Raw genomic sequence first — 26640 nt, 5'->3', positions numbered from 1 at the left:
ATCGGTGCAATACATGAAAAAATTACTCAATTCTGATTGGCTTAGAGCAGTGTTGTTAAAACGTAATACAGTGCAAAAAGGCGTAATTGCCCTATTGCATATCATTAATACGCTTTTCCTCCCATAGTGGCAGTGGCAGTGGCAGTGGCAGTGGCAGTGGCAGTGGCAGTGGCAGTGGCAGTGGCAGTGGCAGTGGCAGTGGCAGTGGCAGTGGCAGTGGCAGTGGCAGTGGCAGTGGCAGTGGCAGTGGCAGTGGCAGTGGCAGTGGGTTTGTATTCTTCAAATCAAATTTTACTTAGCACAGAACAGTTAATAAGTCACCTTTTTTTTTTAGAAAAAAACATCACGTGAAAATCCTATTTCCGTGACACACCTCCAATGGAACGTCAGCATTCGTTCCATCCCGACTGCAAGGCTATGGAAACATTGGTTTTCAAATGCAAAACTCTACTGTCTTCTTTCTTTCTGCTACTGGCTTTATTCTGGCACCAAACCAGTGGTAAGTGTCTTTTATTTAAAGAGATATTGCTCTTTTATCTTCTTTATTCAATATCTCTTTAGTAAGAGCTATTATTCGTTGTTTGTTTTGTGCAAACCTATCTTTAATCTCGATAAGTGTCAGGCTTCTGCCCTTACAAGTTCGAAATCTCCCACAAAATATAATGCATGTCACAAATTAAGTTTAGTTTTGAGGAATATATATAATTTCTGAAATTAATATTCAATATAACCAAAACTAAGAATGCGAGTTTTATCAATAATTAAAAAAAAACATTTCCAATATAGTTACTTCAATGACAAATTAAAATGAACTTTGAAACCAGGATTTCAACAATCTGCACGATAAACACTAATGTGATGACCTGGGGTCACTAATCCTTAAAAATAAAAATAAAATTCTGAGAAAAAAATACATTAATTATGCATTAAATGATAAAATGAAATAAACATAGTAGATTGAGCAGATGTCAATGTACTAAATAGCTCTTCCACTTAATCAAGTTAGTCTCTTGAGATTTCTTTCTTTTTATAGAGTAAGTGTAATACGGCTCAGAACTTTATCAGGTTTTATAAAGGCTTTGCACTATCAAGTGATGACAGCCATGGCTGGAGGCAGGAACAATTGAATTCGGTCTAGTCTGATTTCACATGAGAAAGAATTCAGTTTTCGCCAGTTCAGTTTTTCAGTTTTTGGTCAATCCCAAAATTTAGTGTCTTTAAAAACTTTATGCAAAGAAAACATGAAGTAGAAAAATATGTTGCTATAAAAAAAACAAGACCTTAGAGCAATTTTATAAAAAATGGTGTTTTAATATATAAATGTTCTAATAGTAGAAAATATAATAATGGAAATGTAATGTGATGACCTGGGGTCACTTTATCCTTAAAAATAAATATATAATTCTGAGAAAAAAATACATTATCTAATACATTAAATAATAAAATAAAATAAAATAAAATAAAATAAAATAAAATAAACATAATAGATTGAGCAGATGTCAATGTACTAAATGGCTCTTCCACTTAATCAATTTAGTCTCTTGAGATTTCTTTCTTTTTATAGAGTAAGTGTAATACGGCTCAGAACTTTATCAGGTTTTATAAAGGCTTTGCACTATCAAGTGATGACAGCCATGGCTGGAGGCAGGAACAATTGAATTCGGTCTAGTCTGATTTCACATGACAAAGAATTCAGTTTCGCAGGGGGAAAATACTCTATTGTTATTCCCCCTGTCATGGCTGCCATCACGTGATTTCTTTCTTCCTTTCTTTTCCTCTTTTCCTTCCCTTCTTTCTCTTTTTTTCTTTAATTTCTTTTTATTTTCTTTTAGAATTAAGGATTGACAGTTTTAGTTTACGAACAATAGGAGGTATTCAAGAGAAGACTCTGGAATTTTAAAGCTAAATATTATTCGGCGTACATTATTGGCACTGGCTTTACATATGTCGCAATTTCACTTTCTAATCTTACTGATTCCAATGTATTAAGTAATTTGCTGCCAGTCTGTAATGTTTCTGTTTAAGGAAAACTTTGTTTACCGAAGATGGCTTACTGTGCATTGATGGATGGTGGGATAGGAGGAGGGATGGATTGATAGATGGGTGGATGGTCGTATGGATGTGTCAGGGGAAGGAGAGATAGATGAATAGCGGAATTGATCGTGGAGAAAATAAGGAAGACAGGGAGGAAGTAAGGAAAAGAGGAGCAAAGAAAAAAAGGAAAGGAGGAAGGGACGAAGGAAGAAAGGGTAGAAAAGGAGCAAGGGTAGAAAGGAGGAGGGGTAGAAGGGAAAGGGAGCAAAGGTGGAAAAGAGCAAGGGTAGAACGGAGAAAGGGTAGAAGGGAGCAAGGGAGCAAGGGAGCAAGGGAGCAAGGGAGCAAGGGAGCAAGGGAGCAAGGGAGCAAGGGAGCAAGGGAGCAAGGGAGCAAGGGAGCAAGGGAGCAAGGGAGCAAGGGAGCAAGGGAGCAAGGGAGCAAGGGAGCAAGGGAGCAAGGGAGCAAGGGAGCAAGGGAGCAAGGGAGCAAGGGAGCAAGGGAGCAAGGGAGCAAGGGAGCAAGGGAGCAAGGGAGCAAGGGAGCAAGGGAGCAAGGGAGCAAGGGAGCAAGGGAGCAAGGGAGCAAGGGAGCAAGGGAGCAAGGGAGCAAGGGAGCAAGGGAGCAAGGGAGCAAGGGAGCAAGGGAGCAAGGGAGCAAGGGAGCAAGGGAGCAAGGGAGCAAGGGAGCAAGGGAGCAAGGGAGCAAGGGAGCAAGGGAGCAAGGGAGCAAGGGAGCGAGGGAGCGAGGGAGCGAGGGAGCGAGGGAGCGAGGGAGCGAGGGAGCGAGGGAGCGAGGGAGCGAGGGAGCGAGGGAGCGAGGGAGCGAGGGAGCAAGGGAGAAAGCCGGGATAGTAGGGAGGAAGGGAGGAGGGGGTAAAAAAATTGAAAAACTTCCAAGCTGAAAGAGAATGTCAACAAATAATTTGAACTTAATTAAATTTTCGTTATAGGTTGTCAGGACAGTCCTGTTGGTATAGCAGACAGTAGTATTATACCAGATAATAGATTTACAGCATCTTCATATTATGACTATAGACATGTTCCAATGAATGCTCGTCTGAATGGAGCTGCCAGAGGATGGGCACCAAAGACAATAAGCGACCCTAATGACTATCTACAGATAGACTTGGGTCAAGTGTTTGTTATCTGTGCTGTGGCTACACAAGGTGCAAATGGATTACCTGAATGGACCACCCAATACAAGATATCAACATCTGTGGATAACAATATATGGACCACTTACAAAATTGGACAGACAGACAAGGTACACCTGAATTTTGTTTATAATTTTTGTTTTGGGAAATATATGAATGGACTAGACAATACAATATATCAACATCTGCTGTAGTTATTTATTAATTTGGTCCCCAAAAGACAAAATAGATAAAAGTAATAATTTGTAAATATACACACAGTACGCGTAAATTACGATCAACACAGCACACACACACACACACACACACACACACGCACACACACGCACACACACACACACACACACACACACACACACACACGCACACACACGCACGCACACACACACACACACAAAAGGAGGCATGTGTCAGGAGGCGGTAACAGGACAGTGTCCAAATCGACAACCGCCCACTATATGTTATCTGTTGATAACAGAATATGGACTACTTTCAGAACTGGGTGAAAGCAGAAACAGTATGTTACAACGTATATATTGCTTAAAAAATCCTAAACTTATAGAACTTGCTATTTTTCTTCTAGTTGTTTACTGGTAATACAGATAGTAATACTGTTGTCAAGAATGCTTTGGAGGTTCCAGTTCTGGTTAGGATCGTTAGGTTCATACCAACAACGTTCCATACATGGAAGGTGCTACGCGTGGAACTTTACGGACTTGTAAAAGGTGATACAATTATAGACACAGTGCAATCCTTTTCTTATAATTATTATTTCTTCATACATTACTTCACTCTATTCCCTTAATTTTTCCTTTTATTGTCTTCCACTTATGCCATTGGAAATAATTGTTGTTTTTGTTAGTCCTCTTCCTCCCTTTCTTTCGATTTCCCTTTTAATTATTCCTCATTAGTTTCGATAATCGCTATCTTCATCATTTATTTACCACCACTTCTATTTTGAAAATCCCTGTTTTGATATACTAACAAACTTATTGTATTTTACGGCACTCCTCCACCAACAAAAACTATTATCATCATTATTATGCTTCACCCTCACCAACCTCACCATCCTCACCATCCTCACCATCCTCACATCCTCACCATCCTCACCAGCCCTCACCATCCTCACCATCCTCACCATCCTCACAGCCTCACCATCCTCACCATCCTCACCATCCTCACCATCCTCACCATCCTCACCATCCTCACCATCCTCACCATCCTCACCATCCTCACCATCCTCACCATCCTCACCATCCTCACCATCCTCACCATCCTCACCATCCTCACCATCCTCACCATCCTCACCATCCTCACCATCCTCACCATCCTCACCATTCTCACCATCCTCACCATCCTCACCATCCTCACCATGCATGCTCACCATGCATGCTCACCATCCTCACCATGCATGCTCACCATGCATGCTCACCATGCATGCTCACCATGCATGCTCACCATGCATGCTCACCATGCATGCTCACCATGCATGCTCACCATGCATGCTCACCATGCATGCTCACCATGCATGCTCACCATGCATGCTCACCATCCTCACCATCCTCACCATCCTCACCATCCTCACCATCCTCACCATCCTCACCATCCTCACCATCCTCACCATCCTCACCATCCTCACCATCCTCACTATCCTCGCCATCCTTACCATGCTCACCATGCTCACCATGTTCACCATGCTCACCATACTCACCATCCTCACCATCCTCACCATCCTCACCATCCTCACCATCCTCACCATCATCACCATCCTCACCATCCTCACCATCCTCAACATTCTCACCATCATCACCATGAACATCACCACCATCTTCGTCATTGTCACGATTATCACCACCATAAGCACCACAACCACCACCACCACCATTATCTTCGTCATTTTTACTCTTGGTCTCATCACCCTATATTAGTACGTCGTTTCACAACCATCATTATCATCATCATGAACATCATCAATACCACCATCATCAGAATCATAACATCATGATCATCGCCATCTCCTTCACCACCATCACTTCTTTTTGTATTTTTAATTGTTCTTCATCTCCTCATCGTTACAATACGTGATATGTGATATTTAGAACTCTGCTGAGTCACCTTTTCTATATTCTTCTTGAAACTTAACCAAGAAAATCTATACATAATAATTCTTGGTTACAGTTTTGTATACCTATGGTGATCGTTAGCCATGCAAGAGCTATTTGTTTATCAAAATCAGTACCCATTATTTTATTTATGTATAGATTTGCCGTGTAGATCTATTCCAGTTGGTATTGGTAGTGGTAAGATACGAGACAGTGAAATGACATCATCATCAGATTACAACAGCACCACGTCACCATCCAAGGCAAGACTAAACTACACAGCAGGGTCATCGTGGTGTGCTGCTACAAGTGACACTTCTCCATATCTACAGATTAACTTAGGATCACCTTACATCATTTGTGGTATAGCAACACAGGGTGACCACATAACAGATCAGTGGGTACAGTCTTACAACATGCTCACATCAAATGATGGAACTGCTTTTAGACTATACAGCGAATACAATAAAGACAAGGTAAGCACTTTACGTGAACCTAATATAAAATGTACTTGTACATAAGAAACAAGATGTATAACACGAAACATAAACGCCTGCACGTACTAGCAGCAACTTTCTCGAATACGTTTTCGTGCTCATGTAAAAAAAAAAAAAAAAAAAAAAAAGAGGAAAAAGAACTCAATATATTTTTTAACCTGCCTCATATACTATCTTGGTTTCACAATAATTAAAGTACCTAATTATCATCGTTTTTTTAAATGGTAGAAAACTCTTGGGATATAACGATGGTTAAACTCTTGGGATATAACGAATTTTTTTTGCAAAATTCGTACACTTATAAAGATTTTCATACATGTTTAAGTAGACCATTTTACAATTTTTTTCATGGTTGTTTCTTAAGTCGTTCGCTGGTAACTTCGATTCTAATGCTACTGTCAAGAATCTCTTGTATGATGGTACTGTTAGTCAGTACATACGTGTTGCATCCACAAGTCATTATGGGAGTACAAGCTGCATGAGAACAGAACTCTATGGAATAAAACTGGGTGGAGGTAACTAAAACGATGTAAAACGGTATACATTCAATATTCATTCTTGTAAAGTATAAGTAGTGCAATGTGTATGACCACGTGATCTAGTCACATGTTCATAGTCCGTCATATTGTATGAATGTGAAAATTCAATTGCTGGTTTTAATTAATCCCCAACGGAATGAAATAACAAGAGACACGGTGGCCATATGTTTGTTGACTAATGACACCTCTTTTTATTAAAGTCAACCAAAATGGTGGCTATAAAAACCAGCAATAATTTAAACACGATGTATGGAAATGTTCAAAAATATGTCTCTTTTTATAACAAGAATTTAGTATAGGATTTTATGTCTTTTTTAGCTTTACTTAACTTGTATAATATGTGATTATATCAAGGTGTTCAGTTTCACGTAGACCATGGCGAAGTCTTGTCCATATCGCACGCAAGATACTTTGTTGATCGTGTTCTTTAATTTGCTTTTGTTAAATCATAACAAATGACGTGCATCCCTTCCCATGATAATTAAAAGGGCAACAGACATGGCCGCCATGTTGGATGACATGTCAAAAGACATCAAGACCAAATGCTTAACCAAGTCAACCAAAATGGCGGCTGAGACGTGACATTCACTCCAAGAATAGAAAGCGCCTCATTCCTGGACAGATATTTAGTTACTGGCATTAGTAAACAAACGTCTATCCAAGTCCACGAAATAATCATAAATTAGTTTTATCTAATTTGCCTTCTTTTTTTACAGCTTGCAAACTTCGACCACTTGGTTTATCAAATCCTAGCCAGATACAAAACCACAGGTTTACCGCAAGTTCATATTTTAATAACGATTACCTTCCAAGCAATGGAAGGCTCATGACGTCTAATAAAGGCTGGGGACCCAAAAAAGCGGCTAGTGGAGAATGGCTTCAAATGGACCTCGGTTCTGTAGTGTTCGTTTGTGCAGTAGCTACTCAAGGTATTGATACTGTAACCAGTGTGGAATGGGTAACAAGATACAAGATACGAGTCTCCTTGGATAATGCAAAATGGAGTTATTACCAGGAAAATAATTTTGACAAGGTAAGCGAGTAACAAGGCACTAATTTTTAATAAAAGTCTCCCTTGTAGCTAATGTAAATTGGGATTATTACGACAAAATAATGTCGAGGTAAATGCCGCGCTACTTATAAGATTTTGTCCAGTTTGATTTTTCCCTGATGATCAATTCTTTCTAAGCCGACGTATACCAGGTGATATCGGGGAACGCGCGCAAAGGATTGTTGTAGTTGATCAGGCGGTCCTAGTTTCAGTGTTTACCGACGAACAAAGAGCTATCATTTCAAGATAATTTTATAAAAGAATTAAAACCCAACGCACCATTTGACCCATGCATAGGTAGACGTTATACGTATAGGTAGAATTGGATCGCCTGATCAGATTTCTTCCTGCGCGATGATTGGCTATCTTTTTGATAGGCTGTCAAAACTACCGTAAACGCATAACGAGAATGTAACGAAGATCAGGGGTTTACAAACACGGATTTTTGTGGCCGTAAATTTGACGAAATTTCGACAAAATTTCCCCCGATTTCGGAAATCTTTAATTTCGCCCTGCGTAGCAGTCAGTACCTCGGATTCAGGATCGAGTTCGCGATGATAGATGTAAGTTAGAATGGTTAGTAATGAGTAATTTTCAACAAGTAATAATGGTCTTGACGCATCAACTTGTACTCATTTTCCATGATCAGTATCTAATATTTTCTCTTTGATAATACGCTGTGGGGAAAAAGAATGTTATTAAACCTGAAGATCCAAGCTTACATGAGAAATTAATATAGTAGATAACCAGCAACTTGAAATCACCAGATGGTTGATTTGTGGGTCAACCAGGTAGGGGGCGTCAATGCATTTCATCTCTAGCAGGCTATTTTAATCTAAGCGAGCAGATTTTTGTTTTTATAAATTCAGCCATATTTTCGTTTGATAGTTACTTGCCCAAATGTTTAGAGTATTGAGCGAGTGCTTTAGTGCGCAGTACTTTTTTGCACACGCGAGTTTTTTCGAATATATGGCCGACAATATACATTTGTGAACTCCATATCGTTCGTGAGTCATATACCTTTGAATTGAAAATTTATATTTATATTAATTTATATTAATATTATATTATTTATATTATTATTATTTATATTATATTAATTTATATTTTCGAGTTGAACTCGAGGACCAACATGTTTGCTGTTTTTTGTCAAGCACAGAACCAATCTCCATTCTATTTTCGGAAGAAGAACAAAATTGCACGATCGGTAAATGATTCTTTTACTTAACTGTCATGTTAACACCTTGGTGAACCTTTCGTGGAAGTTAGGCGGAAGCTAAGGCCGCTTGCAGCTGGTTCTCTGTAAGCTAAAATTAAACTGCAGATCGATATAAAAGATATCCGCGGTAAAGAGTTTTAAAAACTTTAATAAAAGCGTTTCGGTTTGTTTTCATAGCAACGGATTCTCTCAAACATTGAAAACTAACAAAGAAGAGGCACTACAGAGAAGGGAAAGGAAAAAGGCTACCAGACATATATGGATTTATATTATATGGCACTTTTCTTTTTGTTTCATACTCTCATTCAGCTTAGAGTTGGTCTTTTGTAACCATAAAAAAACAATCCTCGTTTCGAAAGAAATTCCAAACCAACACTCTCTTGGCAAAGGCTTCATTCGGCAGCTGTTCACAACCTTTGATTGTGAACAGTTTCAATGATTGTTCATAAAAAATAACTTGCTTTTTCTTTGTAAACTGGTGAATCGAAAAAAAATTTCCCACTGATTCATAAGAGTTAACAATAGTTGAGAAGCGACAATATCAGTAAAGCTTGGCTAAGTCTTGATTTTCATCTCCGTCGTTGATCCATTCACTGAAATTGTAATTAAAAATTCACCTGCTGTCTCTGGAAAGTTAAAAAAGAAATATTACAAACTGCAAGAACATTGTACCCCTTGGACTGATCGTGATTTTGCCGGAGGGGGGACTCCCGGGTAAAAGTGTCGGCGATATCCTTGTTAGAAAATTTCCAAAATACCCTTGAAAATATGCCGACATTTTTTTTTATTGAGCTTGGCTTTATAGATTTTTTAAATCTTAAACAAAATATGATACAATACATAAATCTTGACATATTTGCTTGTCTCTTCAGTAACATTTATTGATCGGCACCCTAAATGATACCAAAATACTTCCGTGGTTTTCAATTTCAATTTCAATGCACTAAAAGGAAGGAGATTTATAATTCTTGCCCCCTTAAAAAAGGACGAGCATCCCCAATACCTCCCACCCCTCCCCCCCCCCCCAAATTGACCCCGGGCTCCTGTCCCCGGTTGACTTTTACAAGAAAATATTAAGTTTAATCATTTAACTTTACTACTGCTTATCTCGTAGAGCATCTTGTAGCATATAGCATACTTGTTGGACTGACCATAAGTTGAGATAAATAAAATGTATATTGCATGCAAGTCATGATTTGTTTCTTTACTTTCAAAACCATCTGTTCTTTCTGAGATAAAAGGATAGCAACAATCTGGTTATGTAACTGATCGATGGAAAGGTTACTCTACGAGAGAGGAGGAGTTTTTTTGAAAACAGTCTCAGTCATATACTCAAAAGGAAAATATTTCAGCTAATCCTTAAGGCAAGCCTTTCCTCCCGTCCTTTTTGAGAATCTTAAACAGAAGTAGGATATTCTTCAAGGAGATGAGCTGCAGACTGAAGAACTTGTCCCATTACCACGAAAAAGAGCTAACATTTTGGGTTAGTCTTTAAAATATTGATGAACTCCTTAAACGTTGATTAAAGACGGCATTCTAGGATATTCAGAATGAATACGAGCTGTCAATTCGATATTTTTTACCTTAAACTACCTGATCATCGAATATCATTATGCACGATACTTGGAATGACAGCCATAACATCAACACTTATGAACTCTCTTGTTTTGTACTCGATCTGGAAGACGCCTTCTTTGCACAAGCCGTCGTTCATTCTGATAGCAAATCTTGCTCTCACAGACTTCTTAAATGGATCAGTTGTGGAGCCTTTGACAGTTCTTTTCCATTTGACTATTGTCATGGACTGGAAGGGCATGTTTTGTTACGTATGGCTTGGAAGCATGGCATTAGGATATTGGGTGGGTTTTCTTTCCGTTTATACTGTAACTGTTATGAGTGTTGATCGCTTACTGGCCATCAAGTTGAATAACAGGTATCGCAGTAATGTCACTTCAAGACGTACTACATCAGTCATAGCTTTTGGTTGGATAGGAATCGGATTGGTAGTATTTTTAACCGTATATCTGCCCAATCTTTCAGTCACTTCAAAAATCATCATTGTCGCGATTAACCTGTCGCTTTTGCTAACGATTTTAACGGTTTGTTCTTTCATGGCGTTCTATTACTTGAAGAAATTATCCTTATCAGTATCACCCAGCAATATTTCTAGTGCTTCACCCGAGTCAGCGACTCCACATCAGAACACCAACAATGTCAATAAATATCGAAGGTCCTTGAACACAATGCTACTCGTTATTTTTTGCATGCTGTCATTTTATATTCCTTTGGTTGCCAGTGGTGTTATAGCAGAAGTGACTATGAAAGATGGTCAAGAGTTCGGCGAGGACACTTCATCTATACTTGCATATAAACTAGTAACCACAGGGGAAATCATTTCACTGATTAATTCTTCAGTGAATCCATTGTTGTATTTATGGCGTATTCAAGATCTTCGTAGAGCAGTTTTCTTGAGATTACGGATACTATTTCAGAGGCAACTGCCTGATAATAAAAATCAAGAGACACAAGCGCAGTCACAGTTTACTTAAATCTGTAATATACTAGTATAGATAGTGTAGCAAGTATTTTCTTACTTTTCATAACGTTGACAGGAATTATGCTTAACGAGCAGATTGCATAAAAAGATCCACAATTAATTTAATATGAGAAATAAATAGAAATTATGTAATTTAAGACTATTCTTAAATAAAACTGTGCTCAGAATACTTAGCTTCATGGGTTAATGATTCATGGAGATATAGATAGATGATTCGAGAGTTTTTCGTATTCTCTGTTTTTTTTCCTTCCGCATGACCTAACAACAAGCTACTTTAAATTTCGAAGGTTCGATCTGTGAGTCAGCCATGCCCTGACTTAAGCCCCGTTTACACTAGCGATTTTTTTGCAATTTTTGCTGCGATTTTTTTTGCGATTTTGTCCATAATAAATAATGGTAAAGAATTTACTTGTAAAGTTTTATTCAGGATACCAATATTCTTCTAGACGAATGTCTCTTTTGAAGGATGAGACAAAAGATTTCATATTTCCGAAAATTGCCACAAAAATCGCAGCAAAAATCGCCAGTGTAAACGGTGCTTTTAGATCAGCCCAGAGCTAGGTTGTTTGAGGGCTTGATCTGTAAGTTATCCTACTTCGATCAGCCAAGAGGTTGTTTTAGGGTTCGAACCGTGAGTTAGCCATACCCTGACTTTGATCAGCGAAGAGGTTGTTCCAGGGTTTGATCTATGAGTTAAGCATGCCCTGACTTATATTAGCCCAGAGGTTATTTCAGGGTTCGATCTGCAAGTTAGCTGTGCCCTGACTTAGATCAGCCCAGAGCTTGTTTCAGGGCTCGATTTGTGAGTTAGCCATGCTCTTACTTTGATGAGCCCAACGGTTGCTTTAGGGTTTAATCCTTGGGTTAGCTCATAAGCCTTGACTTACATCAACCCAGAGGTTGTTTTGTTTAAGGGTTCGTCATGTAAGTTAGCCATGTCCATAACATATACTGATGTTTGCTTCTGCTACAGGTATTCAATGGGAATGCAGACCAATATGGTATTGTCACAAAAAGTCTAACCAACCCAATCAAGGCAAAGTTCATCAGGTTTTACCCTATTGCAGATAAAGGTTGGCCATCGATGAGAGTCGAGGCGTATGGAACACCATCAGGTAGGTATTACGATAGCATTGGAAACAACGACATCCCTTAAAGTAACATGCTTGACCGTAGTTTGTATAGGAATATTCAGTACTTATGTGTAGTACTCATGAATGCATTCAACATTAGTCCCACACCCTTTTGTGGAAATCGGCTTCAATAGGACTTCTGCATGATGGTGTCATTTGACTCCATCTATCAAGATGCATCGCGAATATTCTTTCTTATTCAAATTTGTATTCCCACATGAGAAAAATAAGACAATTAATGATAATCAACTGAACAAAAGAAAGTGTGCAAGGGATTATGGTAGTAGAGGTCAATGACGACGTAATGCAAACGTCCTATTGGCTGGACAAGCGTATATAAAAAAAGTTTTACCTTACCCTAACCCTTACCCTTACTTTACCTTACCTACCTTACTTTGCCTTAGCCTGTAGTTCTCCAATTGGTCTTGAGAACGGAGTTGTCTGGGATATTCAAAATATGACGTCATTATCTCACCTTGACAACACCCATACTGCATCACATGGTCGTCTCTATGGCAACAGTTCATGGTGTAGTAGCAGGTTATCTAACACTCAGTACATACAGATTAACCTGGGACAAGTGATGACAGTGACAGGTATAGCAACACAAGGTGACCACACCATGGATAAGTGGGTGAGGACATACACTATCAGTTACAGTATGGATGGCAATCTGTGGAACACATATAAATCTCGAGGCAAGAGTGACGAGGTAAGTTAAAGTGCCAGTAAAAAAAAAAATCATAAATAATATTGGTCCTATCAAGACTATTTTACATTTAATACGTTCTTAATTCTTTACCATCAGCTTTTTCTTGGAAATAATGACAAGGAAGGCATTGCAGTGCAATGGTTGACCAGTCCACTGACCGCCAGACATGTTAGAGTCACACCACAGACATGGAATACTGCTATATGTATGAGAATAGAACTGTATGGATGTGACTATGGTAAGTACAGACATGGAACATTGCTATATCAATGAGAATAGAACTATATTTATTTAAATATATCTTAAGCATAGGCATGGCAAATACAAGATATTTGTGACAATAGAACTGTATGGGTGAGAATTTGGTAAATATGTCATCATCAATACGCTTATTTACAGCTAGACAACTTTTAATTAACTCATCGTTTTTATTTAACTATAGCTACCAGACCAGTGATATCAGGTCTGACCAATCAAAACCTCAGAGCAGCATCCAATAGCTATGTAGATCTGGTGTGTATTGTACGAGAACCATTAATACAGTACATTAAATGGTACACTGGTAATACTGACATCACCAGTCAATCTACTGGTCTGGTGCGTGGTGCTAATGGAGTCAAGCAGTCTACATTGAGAGTGAACTACACTTCTGTGGATGACGTATTAAACAACTATGAGTACGTTTTAATAATGATTTATAAAATAATTGGGATACTACGCGCGCTATGATTGGTCAAAAACCATGTTTGATGAGAGTATCAATATAATCTATCGCGAGCGCTCATTGGTCAGTTTGAATAAGACGGCACGTAGGGAGAATTTATTTAGACTTTGCTTTTTTTCGATCTTTTAGCGCGTTTGTTATTTTATAAAACAAATCAAAAACAGTTTTCTGTGTTTGATACTCTGATCAAAACACTACGCGTCGTGGTTTCCTACGCTCCTCTCGTGTTCTCCCAACATCCCGCGTGTTTTGATCAGAGTATCAAACACGGAAAACTGTTTTTGATTTGTTAATTCGTAACTTCGAATGGAATCACGAATAATTGTTAACTGGCTGCTAAAAATCGAAATATTTTCAAAACCAGAAAATTCAATATGTTCAAAGGCACTCTCCCATGATCATCAACTGAGCATGGGCAACTTCACGTCTCGGTTCATAATTCTGTTTGCGTGGAGCTAAGAAGTAGTGAAACTGTACTTTCAGTCGATATGCATTTTTAGTTGCCTTTTGCGTGGACTTCTCTGCTACTGCATCTTAAGTGCCTTTAAATTTTTCTTAAGATTTTTATCCTTTTTGATGAATATAACGACTATATGAACATTAAAGCATTTACTTTTCCTCACAGGTGTATCAGATCAAAAAAAATGTTGTGCTTCAAGGCCTTCGTTTGCAAAGCAATGTATGAAGACGATAATAATTATCCAACAGCCATACCAAATGGAGCAGTTACAGGGAGAATGACTATAAATGCTACGACTCAAAGCTCTTTAAAAGCCAATATAGATGGTTTTAAAAGTGCCGGAGTGACAGTAAGTATAGGTAAGACAAGAGATTAAATGTGATATTTTTCTTGTGCAGCAGTCATGAAGAAGAAAAACTACTCTTTCCTCTTGGGAAAGACGCACGGTTCTAATGGGAAAAAATTGGGCCCAAGCTAAAAGTGCTAGCTATTATATTAATAGCCATTGTCAGAGGCGTAAATCAGTGTCCAAATGTCCAAGTGATTAATTTTTCCCAAAACTGATAAACCATATTTTCCTAGTTTCGTTGCTTAAGCAGAAATATTGAATGTATTGCATATCACAAAATACACTTTGAATAATCGCTTCATAATTAGTTGTTTTTCAATTTTCTATTAATAACTAGATTACCCATCAACCCTAGCGGCACCAACAGTCCAGGATATCAAGGCAACATCAGCAAGGATAAGATGGAACCCGCCTGGACTAAAAGCATCCCAGACTAGAGTGACCATCTATGTATTAAACTACGAGAACAGCAAACAGTCAATAAATATACGCATACCAGCTCCTGTATCAACCCACGTGATCACTGGTCTAGCTGTCTTTACTAATTATAGTGTTAGGATAAAAGCTTTAAGTAGAATTGGCCCTGGACAATGGAGTATGGCCAATAATTTTACAACGAACTCAACTTGTAAGAAAATAAAGCTTTTTACGAATGTTTTCAATAACTGTTGTTACGATGCGTTTTTGTAGTCGTTGTCTTCCGTCAACCTTATCTTTTAGGACAAATATTATCTTTCTTGCAGTACCTGTGGCGTCTCCATTGTCAGTTACAGTTAACGTTCTGACGTCACAGACCATGCGGGTTACCTGGAAGGTAAGTTCAGGGGAAGGGGAACAAATCTTGTGATTATGTCTTGCAATCGGCCATCACAAACCGTTAAGGGTCCGATGGATAAATCTTATTTAGTGGATAATTGTTTTGAATAGCAGCATCGACCTATCCATTGGATAAGTATTAATCCTCTGGATATTGTTTATCGAAGTATTATGACCATCCGGGTGGATGTAATCCTGAGAGGGACTGTTTGATGTGACTAACGTTTCGACAAACTGAGCCGAAGTCATTTTTAGAGTCAAGTGAAGAACAAAGTCAGATTGGTCATATTTACAACCGAGCCAGGTGGTTTACAGCTAGCTTCTCATTTCATATGAATGAAGAGAAGATAATTTAGACAAAGAATATTCTAAATTGTTCATTGATTATGTATATTTTCCTTTCTTCTAGGCTCCCACATCTCAAATCTATGGCCCTATTCTAGGATATAAAGTAATCGTTACACCAACATCATCTTCATCAGAAGAAGCATCAAGGAATCTTACCACGAAGCTAACAACATGTATCATTGGGAACCTGTTAAAGTGGACTGAGTATAATATCAGTGTGTGTGTCTTCAATGATAAAGGGAGAGGTCCTGCTGTCTACGTCATTGAACGTACTGCAGAAGATGGTAGGTAAAGACAACTATTCCTTTCTATCACGTATATTAAATGCCTTTGAGTATAAGCGTTTCTTTCCTTTGTTTTGTTTGACCCATACCCGTTGACTGAAGATATTGCTTGTTGGTTTTCTTCTGTCATTCGGATGCTTTTCCTGAATCATCCAGTTGTTGTCCCCCCCCCCCCCCTCCCCCTCTGTAAAAACGAGGTTCCATCCATTTTCGAAACACTACTTGAAAGGAAGGAGTGTGAGGGCACCCAGAGAACCTTCAAACTAGTCCGCCAAAGTTTGCGCAATAGGAAGAAGTCAGAAACCCAAAGAGAAGTAAAACCCTCAATCCATATGGCAGAACCAATAAACGACCGAACAGCGTGACCGCAGCGATGAGAGGCCCCGAATGAAATACTAACGCACACCGTCTGATTTTGCTTGATTTTCTTTATTTCTATTCCATTGTCACTTTTTACCTTTTCCCCCCTCTAGCGCCAAGTCAACCCCCACAGTACTTCAATGTTACTGTTTTCAGTTCCACTAGTGTACAATTATCTTGGGGATTACCACCAATAGATTATCGGAATGGCATTATAAGAGGATTCGAATTTTTTTATAAAAAGAATAGCCAGAATGAAAATGCAACAGTCACGAACCTTCCTGGTAATGGTACCCTACGACACGTCCTTGGCGGGCTGGAGAAATATACGAGATACACATTTAAAGTATTAGCTTATACCAACAAGAAAGGTCCATATTCAAAGAGCATTGACATGACCACGCTTCAAGATGGTATGTAGTGATGCTTTGGTTTTTCTTGGAAATAAAACTATATTTACTATAATAGACCAGTTTCGAATTCCAAATTACCGCTGTGTTCCTTGATTACAGACTCATTTGCACAGTGTTAGCCTCGTATCAGTCAAATATTCACAAATACCAACAGTAAAGTAAAGAAGGCACAACTTCAATGATACAAACATTTCGAAACTCGACGGACCTTGACTGGAACAGCGTGAACATTCTGCACAAACTCGAGGCTAACCCTGTGCAAATGAGTCTGTAATCAAGAAACACAGCGGTAATTTGGAATTCGAAACGGGTCTATTCCATAAAAAAATTTCCACAATAGGGAAGAGGAGGGGGTGGGGGTAGTCCCGATACATAGGCTAATTTTGACTTCTGGGAGACTCTGCTAATGACTTTTCATGATGAGCCGATTTTATTTTTTTATTTAATATTCGCAAGTCGTGAAATTCGTGAAATGCATTTTGTAGAACATCGAAACATTTCAATTGCATCAATGAAAAAGTGTGCATGAATTAACCTGGGAAATTTTTATGAGCTTACATAATGTGTCCTTGATCCAAACAGAACCATACTTAGCACAACAGCTTCATTCTTTTGTGTTATTCAACATGTACAGAACCTTCGGCTCCTGCAAATCTGCAGACACAAATCATTCCTCCAAGAGGTATGACAGGACCACAGATAAACATCACATGGGATGAACCTGAAGCTCCTAACGGAATCATCCAGTCGTATACTGTCTTTTGCAACAGCACCCGTGGTTCTTTTGTCATTCATTTGCATAATGAACAGACTGTTACTCTGCCTGTGATCGGAGGACTGATGTACTCGTGCCGTGTGAAAGCAAAGACTATTAAATTTGGAAATGAAAGCACGACGAGGATCATTGTCCCTATTTACGGTAACCTGAAACTACTTCCGAATAATCTAAATCAGAGCATCCTGAAACATTAACTTTGGGCAGATCTAAATCAAAACATAGCTAACTCACAGATCGAACCCTGAAACAACCTCTGGGCTGATCTAAATCAGAGCACCATAAACAAACGTTGGGCAGATCTAATTCAGAAATAAACACAGATATATCAAAAATCGAACTCTAAAACAACCTCTGGGATGAACTTAGTCAGAGCATCCTGAAACAATGGTTGGGCAGATTTAAATCAGGGTACGGCTAACTTACAATTAAATCGAACTCTGAAACAACTTATGGGCGGATCTAATTCAGGGCATGGCTAATTCAATCTAGCCTGAAACAATCTCTGTGTTGATCAAAGTCAGAACACTGCTCACTCAGGGAACGATTTTAGCGTCTTAAGTTTTCCTGAGAGAAGGAGAAGAAAAAAAAAATCTCAACAATATATTATTGTTATTTTCCTAGCACCTCCAACTGCACCTCAAAATGTAACATACTACGAGATCAATGCAACGACATTCATTGTAGAATGGCAACCTCTAAACACTACAAACGGTCCTGTGACGATGTATGAACTGATCATACAAAACTCAAAGCAGATAAAACAAATAGCTTTGAGGTCCAAGGCAGCCTCCACTGATCTGTATGAAAAGATGAATGCTACATGCTGCAGTGTAATTCTGTATGGTCGCTCTCCTTGCTCTGTGTATGTTTTATCTATACGGGCCTATTCACATGCGGGTCCTGGGCCTGCCAGTAAATCAATCAACATGATTACATCAGGTAAACTATTGTTAAACTCCTGCGTAATAAATAAATGTACATTTGAATATTCTAAGGTTGGGTATTTGAAGGAAGCAGGGAGGATTATCTTAGCATGTTTTGATTTACGACTCTTAAATTTAGGTGCAATTTTCACGATTTTGAAAAACGTCGACCAAAATAAATCAAAACGTCTACGCTTTCGACTTCCATCGATTAATTAATGTATAAGACACGCGCGGTTACGATGGTGGAGCTGTGATGGCAACTACACAAATACTGTGACAAAAAGCCATACACTCTAACATTTCTAACATTTTCAGAACCAGGTCCTCCAACGAGACTTCATGTATCAAATGTTGGAAAGAGAGAAGTTACTCTAAAATGGAATAAACCAGATGCTGTTATTGAACCAGTCATTGAGTACAAAGTAAGTCTATTCTTCGTTTGCACATTACGTCATCGCGGCCATGTTGGTACCATTTAACAAAAGATTTCTCATTAGCATCCATTGTTAACGGTACCACAATGGCCGTCATGTTTTTGTCTTTTAACTCTCTTGGGAATGCTTGCAACCCATCAATACATTTGTTATTACTATTTAAGGTAATACGGACCAATTTGATTTAGCTTGAGTAACATGACCGCTTTTCTTGAATAATTTGAAATAATTCAAATAAAATTTTTTCCTGTATTTTATTAAGCATTATTATTATTATTATTATTATTATTATTATTATTATTATTATTATTATTATTATTATTATATTTAAAAAACAACACAAATATTGAAAATTTCATCCTGGCTAAACACTGATACGTCATTGCGGGATTCCTGTGGAGGCGCGGTTTAATCAAAATTCTCGTGGCTCTTCTCAATCTCATTTGAAAATGTATTTAAAGCTTCCTTCTTTGTTCGCTAAAAAACTAACCCTTTCCTTAGTAACGGCGGTCGATTAAGGTAATAGTATTTGTAGCTATCTTATTTGTCTTTTGTTTATTATTTAATTCATATGCATTTGGCCTAGTTTGGCATAAATGTGTAGCTTTGTATATCTATATATTAGTGAACTATTTACCATTGAAACTCGCTTCTTTACTTGTTTCAGCTGTGTTTATTTGTGTAATACCAATACGATTGACTTGAAATAATCGGTCGACGTTTCTTTTGTTAGTTAGAACATGCATATGGAACGTAAATAAATATTATTTGTAACTCTAGCTGTCTTGCTTTTGCAGATTTCTTTCAATGGAACTAATTTATGGGAAAAGGACATCGAAGTGAATCGAGGTGAAGAAACCTCTACGAAGGAGACAGCCACCATCTCTGGACTTAACCCATCCACTCATTATCAGTTCCAAGTATCCGCTGAGACGGACTGTGGAGCTGGAAAGAAGAGTAAGATAACAACAGCAAATACAAGTGTTGATGGTTAGTAATATGAAAGAAACTTTTTCATGAGCAGCCATTCGCCAGAGAAAAAAAAAAAAAGAAAAAAAGAGTGGACACTAGGCTGGAATGTTGCAATTGGATGACAAAAAATATGTATACACCTATTTCAGAAATCGTTGTCGCACCAAAAGCCTTAAGCAACAAGCCAAGACTGCAAAGAACAAGCAAGGCTGCTTGAGATGACAATTAGTTTAGAGCTATAGCCACTTACATGAACCTTGAATAAATCAATTATAGTTAAAAGTACCGACGTTCTCTGGAGCCTTGGCTTGTTACTTGGGGCTTTTGGTGCGAAAACGATCTTCGAAATAGGTGTATGTAAAGGTATCATACCATTAAATAATTCACTTCGTGCAGAATCAATAATGAAAATATTGAGTTAGCGGTGAGGGTCATTCTAATGAAAGGGTGGGGGAGGGGGGGGGGGGAACTGAATGGTGGGGATTACGAAAATAACTTTGAGTCTATCTTTAAATATGTAATATTTGAATCTATATTGAAAAAAAGAAGCCTTCAAATTTGATTGACAGCTCCACCTTCACCACTTGTTGAATATATTACCAACATCAATGAAAGCATAAGCAACATTCCGTTATGGGGAGCCTCTAATGTAAGTGGTATGATAAGGTATGTCTTGATAGCAATGATAATGTACATGTATGCTAGTAAAGTACAGATATTCTCAATCACACGCGCCCCCTAGCGACTGTTTCTGTCGCGACGAAGAAGGTTTTGATGGATGTCAATCACAAGGCGTTTCCATAACATTTTCGGAAAACACAAAACTATAAGGGCACGTGCCTATAGAGTGTCATGGAAACGCCTTGATTGACGTCCACCAAAAGCGTCTTCGTCGACACGACAGAAAGAAACGCTAGAGCGGCGTGTGTGATTGAGAATGGCTGTAAACTGGTGAAATAAAATCACTCTACATAATTTATCGTAAGATATTATATTGAAAAAACAAATAAGACATTTAGTTTTAAAAGTTTTGATTATGAAATTTGTGACGACAAGTTTACAGACATTTTCTCGACTTTCGACGCCATATAACAAACACAACAAAAATTTCTAGAACAGAGTTTTTAGCTTGAAAAATCTGGAAAAAAATATTCTGTAATTGAAACTTTTGAACCCGCCTTCTTGAATACGCTAGTTTGCTTATGGAAATTTTTTCTCGTTCCAGTTTGGTCAGGGGATCGGACAAAATATCAGAAATTGAATTCGTTTAATTAATGAGACAAAATTTGGCTTCGCCACTTCATTTTGCCCCTTGAGTTCGAGATTAGGCTCCCAAGAGGTAAAGGGACGTACTTTTCTCTTATTCAATACATTATTTCTTCCTTTCTTTGTATTAGTGCATACCAAGTAATTGTACTTGAAAGGATAGACGCTTCTGACAAGACTTTTGATGCTGAAAAACTGACAAACTACTCCCAGGCGAAAGAAAATAGACTGTCTTACTACATAGCAGCACAAATAGGTACAACCCAGCCTGGTCAAACCCTTCCAAGGAGCTTTACTCTTGGGGACGAAAATATTTATAACACGTACAAAAACATGAAACTTGCGTACGGAAAAAGTTACTACGTATTTCAAAGAGCTATGACACTTGACGAGGAAAAGGTGAGGAAAAAAAACAAACAATGCAGCTAGCAATAGACCTCTTCGGCTCTGACGCAATGTTTTCCCATTTCAGACCACATGTCATTCCCTTGAGTATCATTTCTGTGTTTAAGGTTTGCGCTCGGTTGCACATGAGAAGACACATGAATATGGATACAGCTCAAACAAAGAATCTTATTCTCAAGGGAATGACACGTGGTCTGAAATGGGAAAACGTTACCCCAAGCCGAAGAGGTCTATTTAAGAATAGACCCCTTACAGTTCCCTGCGCCATCTTGAAAGATAGCCGTGCCCTTGCATCGAAGCGAGACGAACGGTGTGCTTGCAATGATAGAGACCTTTTTTTAACACCTTGGACAATTATTCACATCTCAATCATTGCAAGCTCACCGTTCGTCTCGCTTCAACGCAAAGGCGCGGCTACCTTTTAAGATGGCTCAGGGAACTGTGAAGGGGAATATTTGTAGAGCAAAAAGTGCAGAAAAAAAATAAATTTAAATTTACAATTTTTTGCTAGTTTGTTTTGAATGTTTAGATTCCTAGGCTCAGGTCAAACGTCAAACTTCATATGAGCCGAACCAAAATGGGACAATGGATAACAAGTCGGTCTTCTTTGAAGTTAAATAGTTCGGCTCATTTTAAGCTCGACGTTTGACCTGAGCCTAAGATATTATAAACGATGTTTTGATTTAACAAATAAAATACATTTACTGTGTTTGCACACGCTAATGCAAACCGAGATGTGGTTGGGAGAATTAGAGAGCAGATCACCTGCTCGAGAATTCTCCCAACCACATCGAGGTTTGCATTAGCCTGTGCAAACACAGTAAATGTATTTTATTTGTTTTATAAAATTATTTTCTTCAAAAACAAAAATAACGAAACACGATCAAATAAAACAGAAGAATTTAGTTCAAAGTTTTGAATACAAATTCTCCTTACATACTTGTGCATTTGCAATAACCAATCAGATTGCGCGAAAGAAGACCCTTAACCAATCAAATTGCGAGTTTGATACACGCCTCCAAGCATGAAATTCAAGTTGAAAATTTCTTATTTCAAAGCGAGAAGAAGCCAAACTTTAGCGACTTTCTCCCTTGAGAAAGAGGCTTTTACAAGCAAATCTTGATAAAATAATAATTCCAAATCTTAACCAATGGCTTTAGTCATTCTAGACCGAAAAGAAAACACTATTTTGAGAGCTAGAACTCGCTAAATTCAAGCTTGATTTCCGTCGGTGTTGTCGAAAGAGTTCGTCGAAATTCTCCGAGTTCAGGCTGGCAAATCTGGATTTTTCCTTTTTTATTGAAGGATCTTCTGGTGATTCTATTATTTCAGATGCTTCCTCAGGAAAGTCAAAGTCTAAGCTTGGAAAATTGCCCATATTCTTCTAATTTTACTGGAGTTATGACTATCTGTGTACAAGTACAACTTCCAAACAAAACTCAAATTTTCCCACTAGTCACAACCGTGTTTGCACAGGGAAATGCAAACACGGCTCTCGGCCAATCACAGCACGCGTACTATCTGAATTATTTTATAATACGTTATATCACATTTACAACTGCCTGCAAGTGTTTCTGTTCTGTTGAGTTAATGGACAAGTTGAATATTTTGGAACTCTTTTTGCAATAGTTTTTTTTTACTTTCGTAATTTTATAGTGTTGTTATTATTACTTTTATAACTTGTTTATTAACTATCCAAACAATGCAAAGATTAAAAATGGATTTTTTTCATGTTGCTATTGACAAAGGAATACTTGGCGGGCCGAGCCAGTTTGATAGGGAGAGGAAAAATACCCGAACACGGAGGTTTGTATAATTTTTTCTTCTCATCGGATCGAAATTGTAAAAGTTAGTGTGAACATTATTGACGGAGATGTAATAAAGTCATAATAAAATATTTTTATCGCATAGGACCTTGTGCTGTGCAAAGGCCATCGCAGAAAATCGTAAAGAGCAATGGTAGGTAAATTATTTGCATGGTAAGGAAGGCACTTTCATGGTAAGAAAGGAACTTTCATGGTAATGAAGGTACTTTCATGGTAAGCAAGGCATTTGCATGGTAAGGAAGGTACTTGCATGGTAATGAAGGTACTTTCATGGTAAGGAAGACAATTTCATGGTAAGGAAGTCAATTACATGGTTTCCATAGCCTCATTTTCATGCACTAGTCAGCCATCATGAAAGAGGTGTATGGTAAGTACGGGTAGCCTAGCGTTGAGAGCGCTCGCCTCTTATCAATTCGACACTGGCTACAGTCCCGCCAGCCTTGTTGTTGTATGCGAGTATAGTATCCCCTTATAAATCATAGTATCTCCTCATAAATCATTGTTCCATGTCATAGAAGACACTAAAATGAAATGGAAGATGATGGTAAGCAGATATTTTCGGGGTGTGCCGTTACTGTAGTGCAATACTTCTTTAGCATTGACGGCAAAATTTAATTGTTTTATTTCTTTATCCAGATTCCATGTACCTTTTTATAAGCTTGGCATTTAACGTCGCGTTTATTGTTATCTTTACAATTTTCCTTTTTTACATCAAGAGTATAAAGAACCAGTTCAGTAAGTTGGATGGTGTTTTAACTACTAGCTAAGTCTATGAAAGTAAAACAAATATCTTATACCTTAAATATACTGTTAAAACTATATTCTTGAAATGAACAGTCTTGATTGTGATAATTATGATTCAATAAAGATATGATATTAATAGGACCGCCTTTTCAAGTGGTCATCAAAACCACTTGAAAGTCTAACGATTTGTAGATGTAATTCCAAACGCAGCACTTTCTCCTCAGTTATTTTAAGACCAGGACTGTTGGTCCTGCCTGGACTCCACGACCTCTCGTACGAACATCCGATGCTCAAACATCTGAGCCATTCGGCCGGCGGTTGCATTGTTATGAACTAAAGCGAATCTATTCGTTATTGTCAATTAAATACATATACATAATTATTAATTAATTAATTATTATAATTAATTATATATATATAATTAACTTTTTTCCTCGTTTGTTCTAGAAAACAAGGGGCTTGAAAATAGGTGAGAAAACAAAGAAATATGTGTCGACTTTTAAATGACATAATAATTTTTATTATTTTCCTTTTCCTCAACAGTGAAGTAACCGCATCGACTAGCATGCAGGTTATTTATGAAGTGAGTTGCTTACCTTTCAATTAATTTCACTATGTATAACTTAATGATGTAATCTTAAGAAGGGTGCGAAAAATCAATTTCCATATTAAGAAAATGGAAGCGACTGTAGCTTAGTCATAAAGTTTGGTGATAAAGAGGGAATCGAGATGAGGCACTGTTTTGAGGCTATAAAAGTTTGGAGCATATTTAAGAAAACATTTCCATCAAAAATTGGAAATTTTTGGATTCGAAAAACATGATCTCTGTATTTATATCATAGCAAGACCCCAGCTGATAAAGAGATAAAGATTTAACCAAACATTTAAACCATATAATAACGCTTTTATTGGGATCTGTTTTAGAATACAAACGCTGAAGGCGCAGAAGAAGGACTCGCTATGACGTTTCTATCTCAGGGACCAAGCTCGGATTATGAACAAATTGATCTTATCAATTCTGAGGTTGCTGTTCGCCCTGTAGCTAGTGCTTGTAATAGCTTATACCAGTCTATCCATTTTGAAGAAGAGAGTGATACAGAACCTAACCTAAACCAAGAAAAACACACGGAAAATCCTTTGTATGACAGCAAAAAAATGAATATAAAGAAGGGTCTTCAGAAACTTAGTGATGAGCCTGTGACACGTGCTTGTGAAAGTCTGTATCAGTCCATTCACTTAGATGGAATGCGTCAATCTCACTTTAACTTTGGACAAGAGAAACTGCATCAGAAAGGCGATGAAATACCTTCGATTTTGCAACCCACTGAACATCAGGATCTGCAGAAAGAACAACTCAGACATGAATATCAAGGTCTTCATGAAGATTGTAATGGAAAGAATAAGCAAGCAACTGCATACCAGCCATTGCAGAAAGAGCAGCAGCAATATGAATATATAAATCAAAGTTATAAGGAAAATGATAAAGCAGCTGCCAAACATCTGGCTGCATATCAGAACCCCAAGAAAACTCAAGACAGACCTGTGTATCAAAGCCTACATGAGGATTTTAAGCAAACCCCGACAAAATTACCTGTCTATCAGTCCTTGGCAAAAGGGCAAGCTGAATACGTAAACCAAATTGCAAAGGGAGAAAAGTCCATTTCGCAGCCTGCTAACTATCAGGCCTTACAGCATGGGTACGGCCAAACCAAACCCAATTACCAAAGCCTTCAAGAGGATAGCAAAGAATCTACAGTAGAAGTTACCAATTATCAGGCTCTTGCAAAACCTGTATACCAAAGCCTTCACACCTATGGAAACGCAGAACCCAAACAGACTCGTAAAAGGACTGATTGTATCAACGGCATTAATCAGTAAAAAATATATATCGGTTATTACACGATTTGTTTTGCGACTGGATAGCTTTCATAAGCATGGTTTTTGTTCATTTTTTGAAGATAATATTTTTATATTGTTTCGAAGCATAACAAACGACAGTAAATTAACATTCGTCACATTTATTCCCTCTCATCCAATCAAAATCGAATAAGACCTTGATACAGCGTGAACTCACTAAATTGTGCCAATTAACCACAGCGCGAGTAAGAGCAGCGACTGTGTATGAGTCTGTTGCCACTGTCATGCAGGCAAGAGTTCCATAAGAAAACGACCTTTGTTTTTGTTTTCTATTATTATGACGCACCATGAAGGGAATGCAAAGAGATAAAGATTCCTGACTAATGACCATACTATGATGGAGGCGTACAAATGTACTGTTAAAGGACCAATTATTTACTTTGTCATAAGTACCATTTTCTTATCCCTACATGTACTGGGTAAGTTTTCGTAAGTTATATTTGAAACTAGAATGGGTACTATTATCAGTAATTATAAATTTTGTAATGTCGTTTATGTGATCATCGACATTTTGAAATTATAACATTAAATTCCTTAGGCAAGGATTAAAGTATAACGTTAGATGAAACATATATTTACCATGCCTATAGCACAATAAATTACACCTCGTTGAATGAA

At 37.9% G+C, this 26640-nt stretch overlaps 1 protein-coding gene across 2 annotated transcripts; it reads left to right on the top strand.

Annotated features, from left to right (window-relative positions):
- The first annotated feature begins 396 nt into the window (after positions 1-396).
- Positions 397-26640, top strand: LOC116291752 (uncharacterized). 2 transcript variants are annotated; one of them, XM_089030414.1, is made up of 27 exons: positions 397-499; positions 2987-3300; positions 3774-3915; positions 5452-5768; positions 6154-6304; positions 7045-7361; positions 12129-12270; positions 12693-13000; positions 13097-13238; positions 13443-13677; positions 14350-14543; positions 14871-15161; positions 15277-15347; positions 15759-15981; positions 16455-16754; positions 17389-17673; positions 18154-18471; positions 18774-18880; positions 19690-19882; positions 20434-20530; positions 21262-21529; positions 23284-23341; positions 23447-23494; positions 23998-24096; positions 24553-24574; positions 24649-24688; positions 25030-26640. In XM_089030414.1, the coding sequence occupies exons 1-27, from the start codon at positions 418-420 to the stop codon at positions 25981-25983; spliced, it is 5718 nt and encodes a 1905-aa protein (XP_088886540.1). In that variant the 5' UTR covers positions 397-417; the 3' UTR covers positions 25984-26640. The 2 variants fall into 2 exon arrangements, with proteins under 2 accessions (XP_088886540.1, XP_031554817.2); XM_031698957.2 differs by lacking the exons at positions 397-499; positions 2987-3300 and having other exon boundaries at positions 3783-3915; positions 5465-5768.

The sequence above is a fragment of the Actinia tenebrosa genome, unplaced genomic scaffold (assembly GCF_029948245.1).
Source record: "Actinia tenebrosa isolate PJP-AT-01 unplaced genomic scaffold, QUT_ActTen_1.0 PGA_scaffold15__27_contigs__length_11533743, whole genome shotgun sequence".
NCBI classification, from domain to species: domain Eukaryota; kingdom Metazoa; phylum Cnidaria; class Anthozoa; order Actiniaria; family Actiniidae; genus Actinia; species Actinia tenebrosa.
The sequence above is the reverse complement of the archived record's forward strand: the minus strand, read 5'-3'. Positions and strand labels throughout refer to the sequence as shown.

Excerpts from the sequence above, each read along its gene's own strand:
- LOC116291752 (XM_089030414.1), top strand. The coding sequence starts at position 418 with ATGGAAACATTGGTTTTCAAATGCAAAACTCTACTGTCTTCTTTCTTT. Across the intron at positions 13,239-13,442 it reads ACTGTATGGATGTGACTATG|CTACCAGACCAGTGATATCA; the intron begins GTAAGTACAGAC and ends ATTTAACTATAG. Across the intron at positions 18,472-18,773 it reads AATCAACATGATTACATCAG|AACCAGGTCCTCCAACGAGA; the intron begins GTAAACTATTGT and ends TAACATTTTCAG.